We start from the raw sequence: 23,440 nt of genomic DNA on the forward strand, positions 1-23,440 counted from the left end.
ACATAAACATGAGTGCATTCAATTCTTTTTTCACAAATAGACAGACATAAGACAACACTGTGCAGGGAAATAAATATAAAGTGCAGGGTTATACAGTAGTTCATAGTGCATCAATGTTGCCGGTGATTAAAGTGTGTCACTAGGAGGTGGAGGTGGAGGTGGGGGTGGAAGGGAAGCCAGAGTCATTGAGCAGCCTGGCAGCTGAGGGGAAAAAACTGTCTGTGGCGGGCTTTCGTAGCCTTCGGCAGCCGCAGTCTTCTCCCAGAGGGGAGCAGGGTGAGGAGGCCGTGGCCAGGGTGGGAGGGGTCGGCCATAATCTTCCTTGCTCTCTTCAGCGCCCTGGAGTCGTGCAGGGACTTGAGGGAGGGCAGAGGGCGGCCAATCACCCTCTCCGCAGAGCGAATCACCCGCTGCAGCTTGGTGAGGTTTAAAGCAGCTGCAGCGGGGAACCAGGTGATGATGGAGTGTTTAAGGATGGACCATCATGAGCCTCGGCAGCCTGAATTTCTTCAGCTGTCGGAGGAAGTACAGCCTCTGCTGGGCCTTCTTCTGGATCAGGAGGGCCATGATGTTCAGCTCCCACTTCAGGTCCAGAGAGAATGTCATGCCTAGGAACCGGCATGACTCCACTGAGGTCACCGGGGTGTCTCCCAGCATGATGGGCGGGGCTGCGTTGATGAAGGTCTAACGACCAAAACGTTGAATTAATAAAGAGCAACGTTCTTTTACAAGTTTCCGACAGTGCGGGTCCTTTCTTTGTTTTTCAAAGACATACCCTTTTATTGGAAAAAAAATGTCTATCACAAGCCAGCATGGCGATAACCAGCATGGCCCTGATATTAAAATAAATTTGAATTGTCTAAATGGCACAATGTATGAATGTACATGATACATATATTTCACATGGGTGATACTGAAACATTATTTTAAAGGTAGCGTATTAAGAGACTATACTCATTGCTAGTTTGTTCAGTAACAGGAGTCTCTCCATGCTCTTTAGTAAACAGAACATACATTTTTCAGGACATCAATTTCATCCAATCAGCGCAGAGAACTAGGTAAGTTAAATTGGAAGTGATGACACTAGTAGCCTAATACATGATTGGAACTGGAATGCTATACAAACTCTTCTGATTGGCTGAAAGTCTGACACCTACCTGGACATGTATTTTCTCTTTTAATATTAAATAGCTGGAGAGAAAGGGAGACCCTAGCTGTTACTGGACAAACGTTCTATAGCGATGATTACTTATTCAGAATCCAGTGTTTTAACCTTTAACACACACACACACACACACACACACACACAGTGTGTGTGTGTGTGTGTGTCACACACACACACACACACACACACACACACACACACACACACACACACACACACACACACACACACACACACACACACACACGTTTTTAACCCACAAATATCACTTTCCATGTTATATTCACAAACTGCACTTTTCCCTTGGAATCAGGAGTATAATGCTTTATGGTTGTCTTCTTCCATCTAGTGGACATAGTCGAATAGTGCATTTGTGTGTGCGGGAGGGAACATGCATTATTGCTTCTAACTTTACTCCAGCTTCTCTTATTTATGTTAATACTCACATTAAACACCACCCTGAAAACGATTTATGCATTATTTATATGTGCGACAATGCCTTAAACGACCACTTTTATCTTCATATAAAGGTATTTGGTCCTCACTAATGTTGTTTGTTCATGATAAAATACAACAAATACGCAAATTCTACATCCATTCATTGTCAATAAGAATGTTATGTTTGTGTAGGACGAAAATAGCCGATTTGCTCGTCTACATATGACAAAAATCTACACTGACACCAGTGACATAGGCAGATTGTCTCTTTTAAACAAGATTTATTTAGTTTTTATATTTAGATTTGTATTAGCATGCAGAGAACGATGGCTTCCATTATCGCATTGCAACTTTTCAGGAATAGAAAGACTGTGGAGTGTGGATGGGTTTCTGAACTGCCCACAGCCCTTCCATGAGATACAGACAGAGTAGGAAAACAATTGTGGCTTTTTATCATGAACATTAATGAAGACCAATTATGGTAGGTTGAACAGTCGTGGTAGTGGTCCTTTAATCAAGTTAGCCTTCGAATAGGAACGCTTGTTGCGTGTGGCAGTGTTGCAAATACACCCCCATTTACGGTAACACACCACAACAAACTTCCAAGATGGCGGCGCCCGTAATCCAGACATGCCATGTCGCATGTTGTGCCAACAGAACCCCAAACGTGCTGTCCTGGGGCCGCGGGGGCATCATTGCTTTTGGGACATGCAACTCCGTGGCTCTTTACGACCCGCAGGTACCGACACATCACGCGAAATGTTAATATAAAGCTAATAATATAACGTGAACAGTCGTCAAACTTCATGCTGTGCTGTCAGCTCTGGCAGCCCATCCAGCCTAAGCGCCCCTCTTGACGAATGTCATTAATGTAAAACGTGTTATATTTTGTGTATAAACATTTTTAGGCCTAGAATGGTTAAGATACAGTACAACCACAGTCTGATACTGTTGTACTGGGAGCTGACCTTTACAACCACAGTCTGACACTGTTGTACTGGGAGCTGACCATTACAACCATCTGATGCTCTTGTACTGGGTGATGATGGCCAGTACAACCACTATCTCTGCCCTTGAAGGGCTGTGTGGCATCAAGCTGCCTTTAAGGCTAAACACTTCCCGAATGTCATTATGAAAATGTCGTTATAAAAATAAGTATGTATAAACATTCCACGACACCGTCATGCAACAACGTTTTACAGGGCTTGACATCATTATGTTCCAATCTTCCGCCATAGTCTGAAAACCCACCTCTTCAGACTCCATCTTAGCCCATAGCACTTGCCCTTGCCCTGACGACCTACAGGCATATGCAAAGGCTCAACTTATCTAACTCAGATATAATTTTGATGTAGACATAGGCTAGCACTATATAGTATATATATGCAATATAGTGTCATTTATATATAATTATTCCACTGTTAGACGGTTCTTAGCTTACGTATGATTCATGTTGACTATTTTTATGTATATGATGTATTGCCATGTTTTATTCTTGCTTACTGTAAATTGCTCTGGATTAAGATTGTCTGCTAAATGCCTAAATTGTATGTTATTATGTTTACAACAAAAGTTTGCTTTTGGATATTTGTCGTAGGAGAGGGCAATCGTGGCTCTTCTGAACGGACACACGGGCAGAGTGAATGCAGTCCAGTGGGTGCACAGACCCGACTGTGGTGAGTGTGGGATGTGTGGGTGGCAATGGGGCCTCTTCGGACTTCCTGTTCCCGATGATACTAATGAAGGCTCCGTTCCATTCTGGTTAAACAGAGTCAGGGTGCTGCTATTGTGCATCGTGGCTTATGGAAACTCTCTGCTACACCAGTGGGTCTCAAAGTGTCCTTGAGTGGGTTCCAAATTGTGTAATTCAGGTTTCATTTGTACATTTAGAGTTATGGGGGGTCAGTGAAATTAAAAAAGTTTGAGAACCACTATACACTAAATGCGATGCGGTACAAACGCACAAATGATTTATGATCGTTGGGTGCTCGAACTTTTTGAGATACAGCGCTTTAAAAATCCTGTTATAATGGAGGCTCAATGGAGCTGGAATAAAAAATCCCATAGCTGGTGGGGACGGAGGCTCCCCATACTAACTGGAGCAATGCTAAAAGGTAAATAGACGTTCGCTGCTTTCATATATGGAGTATACGGTTGACTGCGCAACATACGCGTAGATAGCACCAGTAGGTACCGATAGCCTAGCTACGTTTATAAACGTAGATAGCAGTGAAAAAGTTAAGGTTATAGGTGTGTAGGTAGGCATAGCTGTCAGATGACCTAGACCTTCTACTCCATGGGTCTAGGTCAGGGTTCCCCAATTAGCCGCCCCCTTGTGGCCCCTGGGGAAAAAAGCCATTAAATGGGGGTCAGTAGCCTCTGCATGTCAAACTGGGGGTCCTTTTCAAATGGGGTCTTACCCTGAAAATAAATTTTCAGGGCAAGACCTCGACCTCGCGCGTGCCGACTCGGCCCCCAGCCTGGTACCCTAGTCAAAATATGGCCCTTGAGGAAAATTTATTGGGGAACGCTCGTCTAGGTGATCGAATCTCTGAAGTCAGTATCTATGCTGTATTTTAATCATTAGGGTTGATTTACACCAGTATACTATGCAGGGGTGTTATCTTTCACTGCAGAATATCCAAAGCCGTTCTAATAACTGTGTCGTGTTTCAACTCTCAGGTCCAGAACGTCACCTTGTGTCCGGCGGCTCGGACAATCGCATCATCGTCTGGGAGGCTCAAAATGGCAAGGTACGACAAACGACAGACATGTACTCATAAACTGCCAGCTTTGACAAGATGCACAGGCTCTTTTATTTAAAAAAGCCCCCCAAAATTCACCCCCGAATGAACCGGAAGCAAAATTGCCTAAAAGTCATGAGGAGCGGCCCGGACGGTTAGCTCAACCGTCTGGGCACCTGGGTTGCCTAGCAAGCCGGATGGCGTGCCACGTGGTTCGACTCCTGAGCCCGACGGCCTTTGCTGTGTGTCACTCCCCATATCTCTCCCCCTTTCCTGTCTGTCTACTGTCACTATCAATAAAGGCATAAAAAGCCCCAAAACAAATCAACACTGTAACCGCGAGGCAGCGCAGCAGTGTTGTTTTTTGGCAGCAGACAGCTTGTAGATCTGCTATTTTCACGAAATTGTCAATATATTTAGTTTTAGTCACCATAGCTTAGTGTTTTCGTCAGTAGTAGTCGATGAACATTTTTCGTCTTAGTTTCAGTCAACAAAATCAACACTGCAGACGTTTTTTTGTATGAGCCCCTAACATCGCACGTTCTGTTCACTCACCTCCTGGGCTGCTGCAGCGAGCCCACCAGGGGTTCTGTTCAATCACCTCCTGGGCTGCTGCAGCGAGCCCACCAGGGGTTCTGTTCAATCACCTCCTGGGCTGCTGCAGCGAGCCCACCAGGGGTTCTGTTCAATCACCTCCTGGGCTGCTGCAGCGAGCCCACCAGGGGTTCTGTTCAATCACCTCCTGGGCTGCTGCAGCGAGCCCACCAGGGGTTCTGTTCAATCACCTCCTGGGCTGCTGCAGCGAGGGTTCTGTTCACTCACCTCCTGGGCTGCTGCAGCGAGCCCACCAGGGGTTTCTGCAGTCATTCTATAATAATAACCTTTTGTATTCTTCTCTAAAATCCAGTTCAGCCGGTCAGTGGAGTGTCTGGGCCACACTGGGCCGGTGTGTGCCGTGGATGCCATGCCCCTGGGGGGCGACTCCCAGGTCCTGGTGGCCTCCTCTGCTGCCGACTCCACGCTCAGACTCTGGCTCTGTGACGGAACCAAAGGTAACACGCACACACTGGCTCTGTGACAGAAACAAAGGTAACACACACACACACACACACTGGCTCTGTGACAGAACCAAAGGTAACACACACACACTGGCTCTGTGACGGAACCAAAGGTAACACACACACACTGGCCTCTCCATGCTCAGACTCTGGCTCTGTGACAGAACCAAAGGTAACACACACACACACACACACACACACACACACACACACACACACACACACACACACACACACAGGCCTGCCGACGGTAGCGTGGCATTGGCCCAAGCCTTGTTAGTCCCACCATTACTAACAATATCCCAAACCCTAACCCACCATTACTAACACTATCCCAAACCCTAACTAACTCAACTCTAACCTCACAGGAGGAAGCCACGGTGATTTGTAACCCGCAGCACTGGTCGGACTAACGGGAGGTGTGACTTAAGGCTCTATGCACTCACGCCATTTTGGAAAGAACTTGGGCCCCTTCCCTTCTTCCTTCACAGGTGTTACCGATGATACTAATGAAGGCTCAGTTCCATTCTGGTCAAACGGAGTCGGTGTGCTGCTATTACGACCTTTGACCCTATATGGGGTCTTGGCTCCAAAGGAGTAATATATGTTGTGGCTGTCAAGGATCACAAACCAGTTCAGGCAAAAAGGTGTACATTTATTGAAAATATTCACAATATTCACAATAACAGGGCAAGCATGTATATGTAGCTTCAGGGTGGCCAATGCTAAAAATAATAAACAAAACACCCCCCAACCCTACCTAGAAAAGAAACAATCCTAAACTACACCAAAAAGAAAACTCCCTGACTAAACATTAAACAGTGGGTCAAAACTGGGGCACCAAAAGAAATAGCAGCACACCCTTACCATACAGCTTCCCTGGGGTTTGGGATACTTGGACAGTGGTTATGAGTTGAGTTAGTAACTTTATCTGACTAATTATGCTTTCATTGGGAAAACAAAAGAACAGGGTCTCAGCAGCAGTGTTTGCATGTGGTGTTGATACAATGGCAGAAGAGGGCTTGTGGGCTGTTCTCTCTCTCCTTTTATAGTGGGGTGGTGACGAGGCCCAGGTGTGTCCCCAATCTCCACGACACGCCTCCAATCCCTACGGCCAATCCCACCATCCATCATCAACACTGGAAAACACTAAGGCCCTCATTTATCAACCGTGCGTACGCCAAAATATGGGCGCACGCCGAAATTACCGACATTTTCGGCATTTAACATTTCCGGCAAAGCTTGAAATTGAACTTGAGTAGGACAAATAGTCACGTCTACTCTTCAGCTGGCGTACGCTGTTTTTCTGTTTTACACAAGCGGAGCAGCCTTGTCTGAACTGCTGAGAGGCTGTCACAGGCATCTAAACATATATGTATTCACTCCTAAAATGTTTATATAAAAGGTATGTATAATGTATATGGGCTACATGTAAAAAATAAATAAATAAAAATCTTAAGGAATACATGTGTCATATGAAATTAGTAGGAGATAAAATCGCGCAATTAAAAACAATGTTGCAAGAGATGCTTAAGCCATTTAAACAGTGTTTTGCATGAGCGCATACATGCGAGGATTTGGGCTGTCTGTGCTGAAATATTTCCATGACGGGACGTTGGAGAGTATAGTGCAGCAGTCCCAACGTGGTATAGCCTACTGTAGCCTAATCTACAGCATGAAGGCCGATGTCTTTCTTACGGTATGTGCAATATAATAAACCCGACGCGTCGCTCAATGCCAAATGTACCGTGCCAGGCTCCCAGCGCAAGTGGGAACTACATCGGAGATATATAGGTATATTACCCAGCCAAGCAACCACCAGCCACATGAGGCTATATACGGTTTTTGCTGCACATTCATATAATGACAGTTGACAGCCCGGCCGGCGGCCACTGCAGTGACTAACGTCTGCGAGGCAATCTAAATAGACTGTCGAACGTCGGAACGTGCATGGTCAGTTGGTCACGGACGGACCACTGTGATAGAGAGAGACAGACAGACAGACAGACACACTGGACAGGAGGAGCACCTGCAAAACAGCAGCGTGTGTGTGCCTATTTGTTATTTAATTATGGTTCACAGGTTCAGGTTTTCGTTCACTAATATATCTTGTTGTATATTAAATTAAAAATACTTTAATGATTTAATATACAACTAACAACACACAGTGAAAAATTGCGATATGTGTGCGGGGGGTGAGGCGGGCAGCAAGGGAAACGAAGCGAGAGGAGAAACAGACAGCTTTATTTAATGTGTCATGTAGGTGCGTGCGTGCGTGGACATGACAGCAAGGCAAGCGAGGTGAGAGGGAACAGACAGGGTAGGCCTACAACTTTATTTAATTCATGCAGGTGTTCGTTGTTTATTTATTTAACAACACACCAGTTAGTTGGGCTTGCAAGTTGCGTGTGCGTGCAGCTTGTGTGCGTCTGTGTGTGTGTGTGTGTGTGTGTGTGTGTATGAGAGAGGGGGGTGAGGCGGGCAGAAAGGCACGGTAACCATGGTTTCCAGATCGTATAGCAGTGGTTCAGGTCGCAAAAACGAGGGCGAGGCTTGATTTCTTAGGGCGTGCCAGATCAAATTCAGCCGTGACATTTATTAACGTGAGAACGAAATTAAGGAAGGATCAGCTGTTTGCGATCACTTTATAAATGCCGTGGAGACGTGGGTGTACTACGAAACCTGCACTCGAATTTGTGGCAGATTTTACACTCGATTGATAAATGAGGGCCTATGAGTGTATTATGCACAGACCAGAGCAACACTAGGGCCACATAGGACCGTAACAGCTGCTATTGTGCATGTTGGCTCACTGGAAACACTGGAAACACCAGTGGGTCTCAAAAGTGTTCTCGAGTGGGTTCCAAATGGGCTTGTACGGGTGTATAACTCAGAGTGTACACTCTCACTGTACACATTTTGCAACCCATTTTTTCACCATCTAATCATTAGATGGTGAAAAAATGGGTTGCAAAATTGTGGGATAAAAATGTATTAGAAAAAAATGTACATGTGTACATTGAGAGTGTACGAGTGTTCTCCTGGGCGCTACACTTCGCCAACCTGGGGAGGGTTGAGCTGCTTCTTTTCATCTGACAGGGTGGAGTTTCCCTGGCGTGTGGAAGGAACACGCTATTCCAACTAGTTCATTTCCCCTCTATCAGGCGCCCCAGCTGGCCAGGGGGAGGTAGTTTAGAGACCAGGATTACTGCATGCTTTTTGTGAGGGTACCTACCCTCTGGGACACGGGGAGAACATGCAAACTCCACACAGAAAGGCCCTTTCACCAACCCCGCCTCGGGTATGGGCAGGTATGACGCGGAGTAAAGAACACGCCCCCAGCGCCCAGCGGAATCGAACCCAGGACCTTCTAGCTGTGAGGCGACGGCACTACCGACTGTGCTACCGTGCACCCCATTTGTATACTCTCATAGTTAAGGAGAAAGTAGGAAGAGTTATTCTGTGTGCATAGAGCCCATTTACATTTACCTCCCCATGGGGTCTCCTGATAGATGTATTTTTTTCAGACCTTTTTTTTTAAACAAACAAACTATCAACTAGTGTTGTGAGCTTGTAGATCTGCTATAGAGGGCATGCGCGCTATTCTGCTATGTTTTTTATGTGGCCATGCAATAACTTATTAAAGAGCAGGTAAACTGCCTTCGTCAGCATTCATTAAAAATAAATTCAGTATGTGGCATAAATTGATTGCAAAGAAAACAAAGGCAACAGGAACTGGGTGATTTGCCAGCGATGTGACATTTTAACTGTGTATTTCCTCATGGGTTGGTCCTTTTCCAACGGCCATTAACATGGCTTTGGAGGCGAAATAAGCTGTCAGTAACGGTAACACAAAAATGCTCAAAAAGCTAAGTGAGTGCAGCAGCGTACTAGTCACGTAAATCACATTTGTCAACGTTTATGTGGCCTAACAAATGTGCAGTGACAGGATTAGGAACGACTATGGACCGTGTTAATTTCACGGCTGCTTGAGCTGGAATATAGTATTTCTTTTTTTTACACAGAAACACCTTAACCGAGGTGCCCGCCCACCACCACATGGCTAAGGTCATGGAGACCATTTTCATCAGCATTTTAAATCCTGTCACCACCAGTAGTGATGCATTTTCAAAGTGTGTGTGTGTGTGTGTGTGTGTGTGTGTGTGACTGTGTGTGTGTGTGTGTGTGTGTGTGTGTGTGTGTGTGTGTGTGTGTGTGTGTGTGTGTGTGTGTGTGTACGCTCTATCAGTGTACTGATTATGTATTATTTGTTTTATATTCTATTGTTTAGAGTAGACTGATGATGGCTTCTTGGTTCACCTAAGATCCTAGATCACTGTCTCTATGTATCTGATGTATTACCTTGTAATGCTTTCAAATCGCGATTAAGAGTGTCTGCTAAATGCCTAAATAGTTGCCATTTAATGCCAAATATTCAATTCAATGCTGTCCTAAAACATGTCCTTCTAAGTGTAGTAAAACAAAGGTGTGTGTGTGTGTGTGTGTGTGTGTGTGTGTGTGTGCGCTCCTCAGCCGAGTGCCTCCACACCCTCTCGTTTGGCGGAGGCTTCGTGATGGATGTGTCGCTGTCCCTGTTGCCAGGCAGCGGAGGAGGTAAGAAGCTCTGAGCCCCGGCGTTCTCTCGTTGGTGTGCGACAGACGCCGTTTCTGAGACCCACACCCCCCCCCCCCCACCCCCACACCCACCCACCCTTCGCATCCATCCATCCATCCATCCATCCACCCACTCTCACATGTCATCCGTCACAGTTTGTGGCGCTCCTTTAGTGCCTGTACACACACACACACACACACACAATCTGCTACCGTGGAAGAAGTACCTCGTGTCTCCTCGTTTACAACCACCCCCCACACCCCCACACCACCCCGTCCTCTGTTTGATGTTTTACTTGGGGGGTGGGGGTGGGGGTGGGGGTGGTGTTATCTCTGCCCGTTGCTGTCGGGCAGTAGCCTCGGAAACCGGAGACGTTTTTTTTTATTTCCAGGGAGGAAAAAATAAACGTCTGGGGCCGAGTCCACTTCAATTCGGAATAAAGTAGCTCAAACTCTGCTGATTTGTCGTCTGTACCATTGTTAAATTGACGCACACACGTACACACTCACACACATACTGTACTCCTCTGTCTCTCTGTCGCTCTAATTAATTAGTCTCATGTCATGCAGCTGCGTGTAGTTCCTCCCGGCGGATCCTGCCGGGAGCTGCCTATGCCATAGAAAGCATAGGTGAGTTCCTAGTCTAGTCGGGCATAGACCTTTCTGTGGCTTTGTTTTTCCTAAATTAACACCCTACTTGATCTCAAAAGCAGCCATAGTAGACGATTTCCAAGCTAGAAACGCAGTAGTTCCATGTGACGGAGGGTTCAAACGTTCAAACTAAATTTGCACTGGTTGAAATAGGTCAATACAAATGACGCTAGTTTGTTAGTTAGTTAGTTTGTTTTTAATGCGTGGCCCCTAGTGCCCCCCCCCCTACTTAATATTCACCAAAACCAGACCCAGAACTCCCACCACGGGACTCAGGCAATCAATCAATTAATACCTTTGCGACCACTATATTATGCAGCCCTCCTGCCCTCAGTGACATTTACACCAGCAGATGCAGGAATAAGTCTGCCAGCATTATGAAGGATGCTACCCACCCACCCTGCACACGGTCTGTTCGCCCCCCTTCCGTCGGGCAGGAGGCTGCGCAGTATTAAAGGACCACTTCACCACTTTTCAACCTATCTTCATATAATAGGTCCTCACTAATAATCATGATAAAATGGCACGATTTTTTTCCTACTCAGTCTGTGTCTCATAAGAGGGCTGTTGGCAGTTTAGAAACCGTCTTCCAGTGACATCATCATTAGGCAGATTATTATTTAAACTAGATTGAGCCTGACAAGGACCTGAGTAATCAAATTTTGTTCTGTACTTGTATGGAATGACAATAAAACTCCTTGAGGCTTGAACCTTGAACCTTGATTAATGGCACGTATTTCCTACATACCGACTTTTAAGTCCAAAAATCTGAACTAAACCCTTTAAGTCTGAGTTATACTCAGGTGTGTCGCACTCGCACACCGAAAATCTAATCTGACAACTCGTTGTGCAAGTTTATAGATCACCTGTTATTACCTGTATTATTATCTGTAGTAGGGACTAAAACTCATCAATGCTCGTTGCAGTTCCCATCCTGGCCTGCGGGGGCGACGACTCCAAGGTTCATCTGTACGTGTGGTCCAGTGGACAGGTAGACACACACACACACACACACACACACACACACCCCAAATAAAGATTTTTAGCAATCATGTTTGATATCATTAAAAAGGACCTAAAGATGTTGTGCCACGCTGCAAGCTTGTGTACCTGCTTTCTCTTCTCTTCTGGGGGTCCCTGGCACACACCCTTTTCAGATGGCGGTCCGTGGCCAAATACGTATATCAATTTGGGGGTCTTTGACCGGAAAACAATTTGAGAACCACTGTATTAGTGTGTGTCAGCAGGGACTTACCCTCCCCAATCCAACCCTTGATCCTGAGTGCCAAGCAGGGAGTCATGTTTATGGTCTTTTATGGTCTCTGGCAGTGGTTTTCATCCAGTGGTCCGGGGACCACCAGTGGTCCTTGAGGGGGTTCCAGGTGATCCCCAGCTAAATGATGGAGAGTTGATATGGACCCTCTTGAGTGTATAATGAAACCAAATGGACCACACTCTCAAGAGTTACATTATTGTTAAACATCTGCATTACTTAATTTACAAGAAGTCTACACAAATAGAGAATGTAGAATAATTGTTATTTTTGCCTGTTACGTTTGCCTGTTATCTCTCCTAATGGTACCAACATCAATACAGCATGGAACTGTGGACAAAACCTTATCCAACAACACCATATTCAAAGTTTTGGGTCTGAGAGGGTGGTCCGTGGCTCAAATGCCCAATAAATAATGGGCCTTGATACAAAAAGGGTTGAAAAGGGTCTTTTGGTATGACTCCGCTGGGGGATTCATTGAACCCCCGACACCACCCCACACCACAAGTTGTTTTACACGCTTGTAGGGAGGTTAGAAAAAGTGATCTCTTCCCCCCCCCCCCCCCTGTTTTTCAGCTAAAGAAAGTCATGTCGCTGCAGGGACACGAGGACTGGATCCGTGGGCTGGAATGGGCATCTATTGGTGAGTGTTGGTCTGGGATCTACTCCTGTTCACGTGTTGTGATCCGGTCTAGAGCGGATCACAAAACCCACGGCGGAGACCATGACGGAAACCAAGAGCGTTGTTGTCGTGCACCTCCAAAATCATCCCCCTAATTTAGGATCAGTTTAGTTTGGTATAATCGTTTCGTTTCGTTTGGTATTGTAATCTTTTTGGTATAGCCATCTTTTATTCTAAGAGACTAAACTAGATTAAAGTACTTGATTCCAACTACTGGAACCTCCTTTTTTTGATGCCCAGCTTTGTGCATAGCATAGCGATGATTTGATTGGCTGAGCAATGTGTGTACCTGTACCCCATAGCGATGATTCGATTGGCTGACCATGGAATGCCATATATGATGTATGATGATAAGAGCGCCCCTCACTTCTCACGAGTGTCATTATTATACTTTTTTAATCCTAAAAACCAGATCACGACGCGGCTCCGTTTCACAAGGACAACCAGGGCTTTTCCTCCGTGTGGAGTTTCAGGAATTAATTTAATCTCCGTCTGTCGTCTCTTTACTGTCTTCCTGTCAGATGTGAAATCGTTTTCATGACGTGGAAATGATATTGATTCCCGAGGGTGATGTTATTGGCTTGTCACGGCGGCCGCTGGCAGGTTGCAGATAATTGAAATGAAGCCTCAAGCTGGCGTGCTCGACGCTGCCCCGTTTGCGCACTCGCTCTCTCTATCTCTATCTCTATCTCTATCTCTCTCTTCACTGCCATATTAAAACCCATTCTACAAAATGTCTTCTAAATCATGACAGTTTTCTGAAAAACCTATATGTCAGTGGTGCTCAAACATTTTCACGTCAAGGACCCCCAGAATTATCTGTATTTGGCCACGGACCCCCATCAAAAAATATGTTGTTCCAGGGACCCCCCCAGACGCAAAGATTTCAAACCCATGAACTTATGGTCCAATGGCGAGAGCTCTATGAGCTATACCCGGACAAATGTATGGGGGTATCTTGTATTGTGATCTTTATCAACCCCCCAAACCCTTTGGAAGACCGTGCTGTCTGTCGCAAACAACGTGTTTTGTATAACCAGCAGCAGAACCTGTTCATTCCCGGGGTCTGCTAATTGTATGAAGCCCTCTTTGGCCAGCGTACACTAAACTCCATGGCTGTGTAAGAGCTCAGGCTGTTCTGTGTCCTTAACCCATTCGGTACAGGAAACCCCTTTTGGTGTTTTTAAGCATTATTTTAAACTTTAGCTATTGAGCTCATAGCGCTGCACTGAGTGCCGTGCTACGAGCTTGTAGATCTGCTATTTTAGATTTTATTTTGGAAAATGTGGCGCAAATCAACATATTTTCAGATGGCGGTCGGCAGCCAATTACATATATTTTTGGGGCGTCCTTGACATGGAAATGTTTGAGAACGACTGATTTTTCAGAAAACTGTCAGACAGAGAGAGAGAGAGAGAGAGGGAGGGAGGGACGGACGGACGGACGGACGGACGGACAAAGAGAGAGAGCGAGTGGCTCATTTAGATGCAGCCCAGCACAACGTTCTGCGTGTGTGGTTTGAATAAATAATGAAATAAATTAAAATTAGCCCTTGGAAGGGGCACAGTGGTGGCAGTGCATTCAATTATTCTACTATAAAATCTACTATAAACATGGAGAAAGCACTCTATCTCGCCTGTCCTTTTTCCATTTTCTCATCCATTCTCCCACTGTGGGTTGAGCAATCAATTTTAAATGTGCATCGACCGTTGGCATCTTTTTTTCTTAAAGAAATTATAATTGAAGTTTATTAGTATTTTTTTTCTCCGGGCTACATGATCTGTAGTGTCGCAGTCCCAATTCTGCACGTTGTTAACGTGGGGGCGTCCGGTTGGTTTCGATTAGTAATAGTTATATATCGTTGCTTTCGGGAGGAAACCACCTAACTCCATTTTTGAGGTTTTGATTTATTTTGCATGAATCGGTGCTACTGAATGAACACCCTTTACGTCTGTGTTGTTTTGCAAATATCGAACCAATGGAATGTAGTAAAAAAGCACTTCGGACAAAACCTCTTAACTCCATTGGACCCTCAAACTGTCTGCTAAAGCAACTAACTCCACCACCTCTCCCCCTCTCCCCCACCACCTCTCCCCCTCTCATGGAAGAAATGGACAATAGATAAAGTCACAACACCAACTTTGATGAGGCAGTGTTGTTTTGTTCTCTTAATTTCCTGGACATTTTATATTTTTCATTTGAAGATAAACGTTTTGAAGTTAAGTGGTTTACTCCCGGCAGCAGAGATACTGTATGTACTGCAACCTGTTCTGGAGAGAACATTCACCAGAAAGAGATAATCTCCACGCTTGTAGGAATAAAAGGAGAGGGTTCTGGAGTGCTCGGAAGTAAAAAGAAAAAAACATAAAAAAGTGTCTCAAAATGTTCTGGTGAAGAAGTTCAGACGGGTATTTCATCATTGCAGCGGATTAAAAACGGTATCGGGGATACAACCCACGGCCTTCTTCAGGCCGTACTCTGTTCACACTTCATTTCATTTTCATTTCAATGATGAAATGGCCATCTGAAAAACAGGCTTTTAGACTTCTCCAGCAGAAGAGAGCTTTGTGCCGTAGATTGGTTATTTCTGGTGGTCAGATTAACGCGTAGAAGGAATTCAACGGAAGACGAAGCACAGTTGCAACTCGGATCAGTTGCAGTGAGAATAGAGCAGGGTTTTCAGTGGTTAATCATTAGAGAATAGAGCAGGATTTTCAGCGGTTAATCATTAGAGAATAGAGCAGGGTTTTAAGGGGTTAATCAGTAGAGAATAGAGCAGGGTTTTCAGGGGTTAATCATTAGAGAATAGAGCAGGGTTTTAAGGGGTTAATCATTAGAGAATAGAGCAGGGTTTCAGGGGTTAATCATTAGAGAATAGAGCAGGGTTTTTAGGGGTTAATCATGAGAGAATAGAGCAGGGTTTTCAGCGGTTAATCATTAGAGAATAGAGCAGGGTTTTCAGTGGTTAATCATTAGAGAATAGAGCAGGGTTTTAAGGGGTTAATCATTAGAGAATAGAGCAGGGTTTTCAGGGGTTAATCATTAGAGAATAGAGCAGGGTTTTCAGTGGTTAATCATTAGAGAATAGAGCAGGGTTTTCAGGGGTTAATCATTAGAGAATAGAGCAGGGTTTTCAGTGGTTAATCATTGGGCCTGTCTCACGATTATGAAATATTTTACGGCGATTAATTGTCACACACAAATAATTGCAATTAACACAATCGGCGCTGTGATTTCTTTCAAAAATAACAGCTCGGGGTGCCACGTGCGTGCGTGCGTGCGTGCGTGCGTGCGTGCGTGCGTGCGCGCGCACAGAGAGGGGGAGAGATCTCTTAAAAATGTTGACTCTTGAGACTTTCCCTAACGAAGTCTCTCTCTCTCTCCCTCCCTCCCTCCCTCCCCCTCTCTCTCTCTCTCTCTCTCTCTCTCTCTCTCTCCCTCCCTCCCACTCTCTCTCCCTCCCTCTCTCTCCCTCCCTCCCTCCCTCCCTCCCCCTCTCTCTATCTCTCTCTCTCTCTCTCTCTCTTCCTCCCCTCAGATGGAGAGCTGTTCCTGTCCAGCTGTTCCCAGGACTGTCTGATCAGGGTGTGGAGGCTGCGTGCCACGGCGGCGGCAGAGCCACGGCTCCTCCTCCTCCCGCCGCGCGGCACAGAGGACGAGCGCCACGGCCTCCTCAAGATGAAGGACAACCTGTTCACCGTGCAGGAGGAGGAAGGAGGTGAGCGCAGGCCCACGGGAAAGGCTATTAACTGACTATATGGAGGCGTCCATGTTTTTTTTAATGATGCTATTACGGGGACAGACATGGCTGGGGTTCGTCCCCTGCAGAGTCGATAAAGGCAGAGAGTGTGTGTGTGTGTGTGTGTGTGTGTGTGTGTGTAGAGCTGTGTTTGCATGCCCACTTGCCAGGCGGAATATACATTTCTCAAGGAACACTTTAATGGGTCAGCGCGCAGCCAGGCCAAGTCAGGAGGAGGAAAAACACGGTCGCTAATCGAATAATCAAAATAATAATCGGCAGATTATTATTATTATTATTATTATATATATATTTATGATGAAACTTAAGAGTTATTTGCGAGATATGACCAACAGGTGACAATCCCAGAACAACACACAGCAACTAGGGGACAAGTGTAACCCCTGGCCTGAACTACTCCTTACTGTGTGCGTGTGCGTGTCCTGGTTCCAGGTGTGTCCTCTGAGTTTGCTGTGGTTCTGGAGACGGTCCTCGCTGGACATGAGAACTGGGTCTACGGAGTCCACTGGCAACCTCCTCTCTACAAAGGTTAGCTAACCCATTTTTTTGTCTTAGTATTAGTCGACGAATTCAACACTGAACAGTGTGAACGCCTTTATTGTGTGCTGCTCCTTTTTGTTACTGTGCTGATTCTGCGGCGTCCCTTTGTCTCCCCCTGCAGGCGGCACACTTCAACAGCCTCTGGCTCTGCTCTCTGCGTCCATGGACAAGACCATGATCCTCTGGGCTCCCGAGGAGGGCTCTGGTGTCTGGGTGGAGCAGGTCAGTGTGGACGCACGCACGCACGCACGCATGCACGCACACACGCACGCGCGTGGCTAGTGCGTGGCTAGTGTTGTGGCTGTGGGTGTCACTCACCTTGGAGAAGTAGTAGACGTAGTTAGACAGGTATGAGGGTATTGAGGGCACTGTCCCTTTTGAGTGTCATAAATGCCAATCCCATTGATATTAGCCCTGTCTTCTACCCTGAGCCATCCAAGACTATAGCAAAGTGTGTTGGAATTTGGCGGTGGCTCCTGGGCTTCCGAGACGTAGTCGTACCAGTTTGTTTTGGAAGGCCTGAAGCTTATAGTTTTTTGGTGACATTGAGATGTCGGAGAACCAAGAGGTGCAAGCATCATCAAAATGGCATCGATTGAGGGCCAGATTCTCTGGAGAGTTTCACCGGCCATCGTGTAAATGTATGTTTCTTTTACTGTCATTTCCTCCTATCTTTCCTCTCATCCTTCCATCCCTCTGTCATCCTCTGTCATGAGCTCTTTTTTATCTCCTCCCTCTCTCTCTCTCTCTCTCTCTCTCTTTGACGATCTGTCCCTCTGTCGGTTCTCTCCTCTGACAGCTGCTGTGTTGTACCACGCACACACGCACGCACGCCACACACAACACACACTACTGTGTTCTACCGGACGCACGGCTAAAATTAAACCATTAAACCCGGGAAAGCATCCAGCTAAATAAAACATTATTATTATTATCATTATTATTTCATACTTTGGCTATTAAAAAATAGCATATATACAAGCTTATGCCAAGCTATGAACTTGTAGATATGCTATTATTTGTTTAAGTCGTGACGTGAATTTGTGCAAATCTTTGAATATAGTGAACTTTTTGTTATTTCTTTAGACACTTTTGGGGCTTTTCCTGCCTTTTTATTTGAAAAGTGTACAGTCGGCTGACAAGAAATAGGGGCAGGGGAGGGGGGGGGGGGGGGGTATGCGTTTTTCTCTCTTTACAATAGAAACGCTGGCACCTGTTCTGTGTTTCTATTGGGATGTATTGGGATGGATTGTGTTTTGTGGTCCTTGACATAAACAAGTTTGAGTATCACTGTCAGGATTCAGAAGACATTTGTAGAAGCGTCCTCGGGTCTCAGTCGGTTAAACACGTGTCGACGGCAAAGGGAAGAAGCAGTTCCTGCCCATCTGCCAAGCATTGGTTTCTCTCTTCTCTGCCCATCAAATTTGTCAGATGGCGCCCGAGTGTCTCCGATCGCACGCGCTCTTTTCATCCACTCCACACTTTATGATTAAGGACCACGTTATTAGGTTTTATTTGTTCACGTTCGTGTGTGTGTGTGTGTGTGTGTGTGTGTGTGTGTGTGTGTGTGTGTGTGTGTGTGTGTGTGTGTGTGTGTGTGTGTGTGTGTGTGTGTGTGTGTGTGTGTGTGACACGGTGTGTGTGTAACTTTATTGACACATCACAGGTTTATTTACAGGTGTAAAACAAACTTAAGTGGGTGAAATTCCATGCCATACTGAAGCCCTGTCGTTGTAGTTTAAAGATAGAATTGGCCCAGATTGGGTGATTGTAGAATCGGCCTCGGGTCTTCCTTAACGGATTAAGACAAATATTAATACAGTAAAGGTGCAGTAGTTCAAATGGCAGCAGTTATATTAACAGATCTGACAGAGTATGTACCAGAACAGTAGATAATGGCCAGCACAGTAGCAGGACAACATTGTTCAACCACACTTCACCACTTTTCAACCTGTATGAATGAATGAACACATTTTTATTTTCGTGTCTTGTCGTTAAGACCCATCCCTTACGGGATTATAAGACACCAACAACATAAATAAACAATATCACGTTCACTTCCCACACAAGTTACACAAAGTATTTGATCAAAACAAAAACAGAAATAAGCATTATCATAAAATAAAATAAAATACATCACATGCAAATATATTTTGTTCGAAAATCCATCTCAGTCGCTCTGCATCACTTAACCACATCAGATCTATATTTTTACATCTGTTAAATAACTTTTGACGTAGCTCATGATACAACGGGCAATAGAAAAGACAATGGAACTCATTCTCAATATCATTTATATCACAATAGGTGCAAATACGTTCTTCTTCTGTAACTCCTCTATACCTCCCAGTCTCAAGGTGCAAGGGCAAGATCCCAGAACGAAGTTGGGCACATAGGGATCTTTGTCTTTTGGATAATGGGGCACAGACGTACTTTTCACTAGCATAACAGCTTTTTATCGTAACAAGCTTTGGTTTGTACATTATGTCCTGTGACCATTTGTTCTGAAATAAACTATAAAGTGTGTCTTTAACCATGGAGATGTTTACAACCCTGTTATTTAGAAAACTGTCATGTAACCCAGTTCGTACAAGAGTGTCCTTTATTGCACTCGCCCATGCACCTTTTACTGATACATCCCAGTTGAAAATCTTCCTAGCAACTCTGTTCTCTGGCATTCTGATTAGTCGGTTTCATAAGGCCATCATGCTGCCTCTCCACCTTATCTCACACGGCTCCCAACCCATGTCTCCTGTTATTGCCAATACAGGCGCAAATGTATGCACTCCTAGAAAGTACTGTATGGTTCTATTCTGAACCACTTGTCCCTTCATATTCATGTTTGAGCCCCATATTCCCGCCATATAATCCATGACAGGGCAGACACACGTGTGAAACAGTTTGGAGTAGGCAGCATATCCCAAATCACCCAGCTGTTTAGTTTTGGCTATTATGCCACCTAGGGCCCTACCTGCAGATCCTGCCAATACCGATGTACCATATTCATAAAGTAAATGTTCATCCATGTAATTTTCAACATACTGCAATTTGTGTTCTCCTAGCTGGAACTGAAAATCACTCCTCTTTGTTCCGATTTGTCTGAAATGCATGATCTGGGTTTTAGTATGATTAACTGTCAGTTTCCACTTTTTACACCACTTTGCTGTACACATCAGCATATAGCGATAGCAGTTTTCACCTCCTCAATATTAATTATCTAATTTAGAACATTTCCCCGATCAAGAGTGGGGTGAGGTGACTGTTTTTCCAGCTGGGATTTAAGTAAACAAATATGTTCAGCAAAAGCTGCATCAAAATTCTCTCCCTCTTGTTTCCCTGAAAACAAGTCCCTAAACCTAAAGCATCTTTCCAATTCATTTAACACCTGTGGAATGTCATAAATGAGTTTTGAGTCCTTTATCGTCATACACCTCCATTGGTATTTTCTTATGCCTTATTGGTCCGAGTTTGTTGATCTGATCCCAAAAACGTTGTGGATTGGCTGCATGCGTCTCTTCCAGATGCAAAATATATCCTTTATTATACTGCCTTTTAAAATAACGTAGTCTTTTATCAAACATATTTTGACTTAACAGTTTGACTGTTTTTTACGATTAACCCGCATTTTAATCAACCCCCCTTCACTGCCGAGATTGTTGTATTACCTTTAGAGCATACGCTGAATTATTTGGGCTTTTAATCCGCGAAAATCCATCAAAAAAAGCTCCCGTGGTTTGTTATGATCTGTGTGTAGCATCCACCATCTTGGTGCACGCGGAAGACGCACACAAGATTGGTTTCAATGAGGCGTTGCACCCAATGCATTTCCATTGGCCTCAATTTCCCAGAAGCCCTAGCAGCCCACAGCATGTGACGATTTCCGGTTTCGTCATCACAGCGAAGCCATCCAGTCTCATACTCTGCGACGAAGACGGATTTTCTTTTGATTCATTACATTACGGCGGATTAAACACATAAAACAAAAGGCGGGTATGTCCGATACGGCAGCGACATTAACCTGGAGTAATCCATTCAAGGCACGGAAACTGTTAACTTATAATTAACTCTATAATGTTCTCTCTGAATCTTATCTCCTTTGTATTTCAAATAGGTATGTTCTGCGTTTCGCATTGCCTTCCATAGATCATTCAAAATGGTTTGTTTGGTCTGTGACTCTTATTTTTGAAGTTAGACTGACCCTTATTCCTTTGACCATTTCCCAACTCCCCATATAACAGATCACAGACTCCGCTATACCAGTTATCAAGTTCATGTTGTGTTTTTACCAGCTGCAAGCTGGTCAATATTAGCTTGTGAAAGTCCCGACAGGAGATCATTTTCTGCTGAGCCTGCTCTGTCACCACTGGTTGCCAAGCCTGCATATTTCCAGCCTAACGTGGATTCATTCACAGTTGCTTGCCTGGTTTGGTTTTTGGAGGCTGCTTAGCTTATTTCTGTCACGACAGTTGCCACCACTGGCAACAACCCATAACATCCCATCGTCTGCACGGCATGGCTAGTCGAGCAGTTCTGATTGGCTGCCTCGTCTCCAGCCATGTTGCCTCAGAATTCTTTAGGGTCACTAATTTGAGCATAACAGCGGAGCGCAGCTAAAAAGTGGCATAACGTCAGCAGCAGACCAGCAGACCCACAGATAATAATAATGCAGCTGGTAATTAATTGATTTAATCAATTTGGGCTTGTTTTAATTGTCTGCATCTTATCAACCTGTTCTTTCAAACATTTTTCCATTTTATCAGAACGAATTTGATTTGGTACACATCTACACAATCTACGTTTAAATGCCATGTTCACTTTATTTGGTTCGTGGTTAATTTCCTCACTACATATGTCTGCTTGGGGCCGTATGGCAAATTTTAAAAATAATAATGAATGGTCTGGTACACGGCACCTATCACTAATTAAATCAAAACATTGACAGTCCGAAATGAGTTTAGTTGAGGTAATATGTCCTCACTAATAATAATGATAAAATGGCACCATTTTGTCCTACCCGCTCTGTGTCTCATAGGAGGGCTGTGGGCAGTTCAGAAAGCCTTCCACCAGTGACATCATCGATAGGGAATCCAATCTAATAGATCCTGCAGGCTTTCTAGTCCTGAAAAGTTGCAATGCGAAAATGGAAAATGGAAGCCATCGTTCTCACGATGATAAAAATCTAAACATCTGCCTAACGATAATCTGCCTCACTGGTGGACGGGTTTCTGAACTGTCCACAGCCCTCCTATGAGACACAGACTGAGTAGGAAAAAATGGTGCCATTTTATCATGATTATTAGCGAGGACATTATATGAAGATAGATTGAAAAGTGGTGAAGTGGTCCTTTAACACTTCTGGTGCCGGAGAATCTTTCAGAATAAAGGCGCTAGATACTGTATGTTTACTTCTGTGTACGGTATTGTAGTGTACGGTGCTCTCTACTGTACGACAGTTACCATGTGGGGCTTTCCCTGGCGGGGGTCCCCGGGGCATCCAAACCCCCCGGAACGCGCCCACCCAGGGCTTGTACTGTTGTGTACTCTGTGCTGTACTCTACTGGCCACTTTAGGTGTTGCAGCTGAGCTGTCCGCTCAGACACAGAGACAGACACACGTACACGCACACGCACACATACACATACACGCACACGCACACATACACATACACGCACACGTACACACTGGGACACACATAGCTGTGTAATGGAGCGGCGCCACTGCTAAAAAATAAGGTCACATTTTTTTTAGATATCCTTTGTCCAGTTGTTGGGACACACTGTCTTTAATGCCACGTTTTCATCTCGTCTGACTCTGAAAGAATGCCGACGGCAGCACAGCTAACTCCAGAGCCTCAAAGAAGTGGCCCGGCCAACTGTTTCTTAATTAGCAGGTTTTGTTGTTGTCGTTGTATAATTAATGAAAACTATTATTTTGTACAAAGAAGCGCTTGGGTTCTTCCCCCCCATGCTGATTAGTTTAATTGGTGAGAGTTAATGGAGGAGAGTGTGTGTGTGTGTGTGTGTGTGGGGGGGGTCTTGGCCCTTAACACAAACACACACACACACACACACACACTGCTGCGTGTAAACGTAAACGTCTCGCTAACGAGACACACTGGTAATTAACAGGCCAGACTGACCGCGGTGGACTGCCACTGTGCCTAAAGGGGTTTATTTGGTGTGTGTGTGTGTGTGAGGTCCATTTTCCTGGTCTTAACAATAGAAGATAATTGGTTGTTTTATGGTAAAAAGGAAAATAGTTTCATGCCGCTGTTGTGCACCGGATAATGGCCCATCTAAGACATTGTGCTTTTAGATATCCTCCCCCCCCCCTCCCCCTCCGCTATTTTCTGCAATTTTATAATACAGTCCTAAAACTCTGTTGCCCTCATAACAAGCATGATAATAATAAGCTTATGACTCTGTGTGACCTCTGTGTCTTCCGCTGCAAGCTGTGCCCTAGTTTTGTTCTGCCTTTTAACTGTTTTTTGTACTGTTTTTAACCTGTACAGCGAC

General features: G+C 44.9%; 1 protein-coding gene across 1 annotated transcript in view; it reads left to right on the plus strand.

Annotated features, from left to right (window-relative positions):
* Positions 1–2,210: 2,210 nt before the first annotated feature.
* Positions 2,211–23,440, plus strand: part of elp2 (elongator acetyltransferase complex subunit 2) — a gene marked incomplete at its 5' end in the record, with an annotated part of 121,763 nt that continues 100,533 nt past the window's right edge. Inside the window, 10 exons of the mRNA XM_083783380.1 lie at positions 2,211–2,342; positions 3,201–3,279; positions 4,286–4,356; positions 5,255–5,399; positions 9,939–10,019; positions 11,597–11,661; positions 12,520–12,586; positions 16,164–16,343; positions 16,818–16,913; positions 17,047–17,147. Coding sequence (XP_083639506.1) covers positions 2,211–2,342; positions 3,201–3,279; positions 4,286–4,356; positions 5,255–5,399; positions 9,939–10,019; positions 11,597–11,661; positions 12,520–12,586; positions 16,164–16,343; positions 16,818–16,913; positions 17,047–17,147 — 1,017 coding nt within the window. The remainder of the gene's footprint in view (positions 2,343–3,200; positions 3,280–4,285; positions 4,357–5,254; positions 5,400–9,938; positions 10,020–11,596; positions 11,662–12,519; positions 12,587–16,163; positions 16,344–16,817; positions 16,914–17,046; positions 17,148–23,440) is intronic.

This window comes from Protomyctophum parallelum, assembly GCF_964188405.1.
Source record: "Protomyctophum parallelum genome assembly, chromosome: 1".
In the NCBI taxonomy this organism is placed as follows: Eukaryota; Metazoa; Chordata; class Actinopteri; order Myctophiformes; family Myctophidae; genus Protomyctophum; species Protomyctophum parallelum.